This window comes from Plectropomus leopardus, unplaced genomic scaffold (assembly GCF_008729295.1).
Source record: "Plectropomus leopardus isolate mb unplaced genomic scaffold, YSFRI_Pleo_2.0 unplaced_scaffold23705, whole genome shotgun sequence".
NCBI lineage: Eukaryota > Metazoa > Chordata > Actinopteri > Perciformes > Serranidae > Plectropomus > Plectropomus leopardus.
Window position 1 is genome coordinate 1 of NW_024625720.1, and position 1885 is coordinate 1885.

A 1885-nucleotide genomic window follows, 5' to 3' on the forward strand; every position below is an offset into this window, starting at 1 on the left:
TGCGTCCCGGTGTCTTTGTAGGTTTTCATTCGGCCAGCTCATGTGATGTTTAGCAACTGTGAAACAAACGCGTCTGTGCTCACTGTGTCTCCATACTTATCTGTGAGGCTTCGTCAGCTCTTCATGAAAGGTGGGTTTGCTGTGTTTGGAAAGGCCTCTCAGTGAGTAACGTGCCTGTCCTCTCAACCTCAGGCCTACCTGCAACAAGCCCAAGACCTGGTCATTCTTGAGAGCATAATACTCCAGACCTTGGGTAAGTTGGGAAGGAAGAACTGGGTTCCTTCATTTCCCTCCAGAAAAGATTAAAAAGAAAAAGTGCTAACTTGTTTCACTTTTGTCCACAGAAAGCCTAAATGCAGTTAGCAGCACAGGAGAGCGACACTCACGCTTCATATTAGCGGCTTTTACTCACTGTTGTGTTACTGTGTTTCACTTTTGTTTCCCTTATGTCCATAACTTTTTACATTTTTCTCTTCTTTCTCATCTACATATTTTTAAGTTACTTGTTTGAGGACGAATCGTTGCATCATGAACAATGACTTTTATATAATTGGCTTAATCCTTTTTTTTTTTTTACATTTTTAAGCTTCTAGGCAGTGAAAGAAGATAACAGCGGCTTTGGTTTAAAGTAGGGCTCGACAGATTATCAGCCTGGCCGATTTTTGCGACCAAGATTTTGGATTTTGCTGATGATCTGTATCGGTATTTTAGTAAGAGAGTAAGTAAGAAGAAAGTGTCAGCATGGGAGGAACTTTTTTTAAAAGTCAAGTGAAATTTTAAATAAAAAAATAAAATTAAAAAAATATGTTTTTTAAAGAGTTGCTGGGAATTTCCTCTATATGATGATAAACGTTTCAGTTTTGATTGAATATTTGTTGTAGGCATTCAAACAAAGTTTTGTGTTGGAGTTTGATATATTCAAAATTCTAAATATTGACCAAAATATATTCATTTCTATTGTAAATGCATATTCATTATCGGTCTCATTACCTACTTCTAATATGTATCGGTATTGACTCTGAAAAACCAATATCAGTCGACCCCTAGTTTTTATTTATTTTTTATAACGAGATTCAGTGTCGTGCATCAAAGATGGGAAATTACTCAAAAATGTCACATTCATCTGTTGTTTTCACGCCATCCAGGATGTTATTGGAAGATCCCGTGAAAAGTGATATTCATCATCATGTGTTTGCTATAACCATGTTCATTTTCTGTTTTTCAGAGACTTGAGTAATTGAATTAAATCTACATGTTGTATATGTTAATTTGACGTTTTTACTTACCGAGCTGTCTCTTTTTGTCCCTTTTTTTTTTGATTACAGCGTTTGAAATCACCATCGACCATCCACATACTCATGTCGTCAAGTGCACGCAGCTCGTCAGAGGTGAGCATCAACTCTTCAATTTTGCAAAGATCTGTTTGCACATCTCCGCATGAGAGGAAGTTTGCTAGCTAAATTGCCTACTTGCAGGTTTTAAGTGTGTTTCTTTGTTCTATTGTTGTTCCAGCGAGTAAGGATCTGGCTCAAACGTCATACTTCATGGCCACTAACAGGTATATTCACAGTTCACTGTAAAACCTGAGACTATTTCTGTGTGGCGCTGTGTGTTTTCATATCATTTGCATTGCGTACAATCCTCTAACTCAACATGTCTGCTCTCTCTCTCTACTCTCTTTTTTTCTGTTTCTGTTTTTTCTGGCCTTCTGGGATGTATCCTGCCACGTAGTCTGCACTTGACCACATTCTGCCTGCAGTATAGTCCGCCGGTTGTGGCCTGCGTGTGCATCCATCTCGCCTGCAAATGGTCCAACTGGGAGATTCCCGTGTCCACAGACGGCAAACACTGGTGGGAGTATGTTGATCCCACCGTGACCCTCGAG

At 39.1% G+C, this 1885-nt stretch overlaps 1 protein-coding gene across 1 annotated transcript; it reads left to right on the plus strand.

The window, feature by feature from the left end:
* Nucleotides 1-166: 166 nt before the first annotated feature.
* LOC121966246 (cyclin-T1-like) lies at nucleotides 167-1879 on the plus strand (the record flags this gene model as incomplete). The annotated part of the gene is made up of 4 exons (XM_042516353.1): nucleotides 167-253; nucleotides 1326-1388; nucleotides 1513-1558; nucleotides 1732-1879. Coding segments are annotated over 4 exons (344 nt in total), but the record flags the coding sequence as incomplete, so codon positions are not given.
* Between the last annotated feature and the right edge of the window lie 6 nt (nucleotides 1880-1885).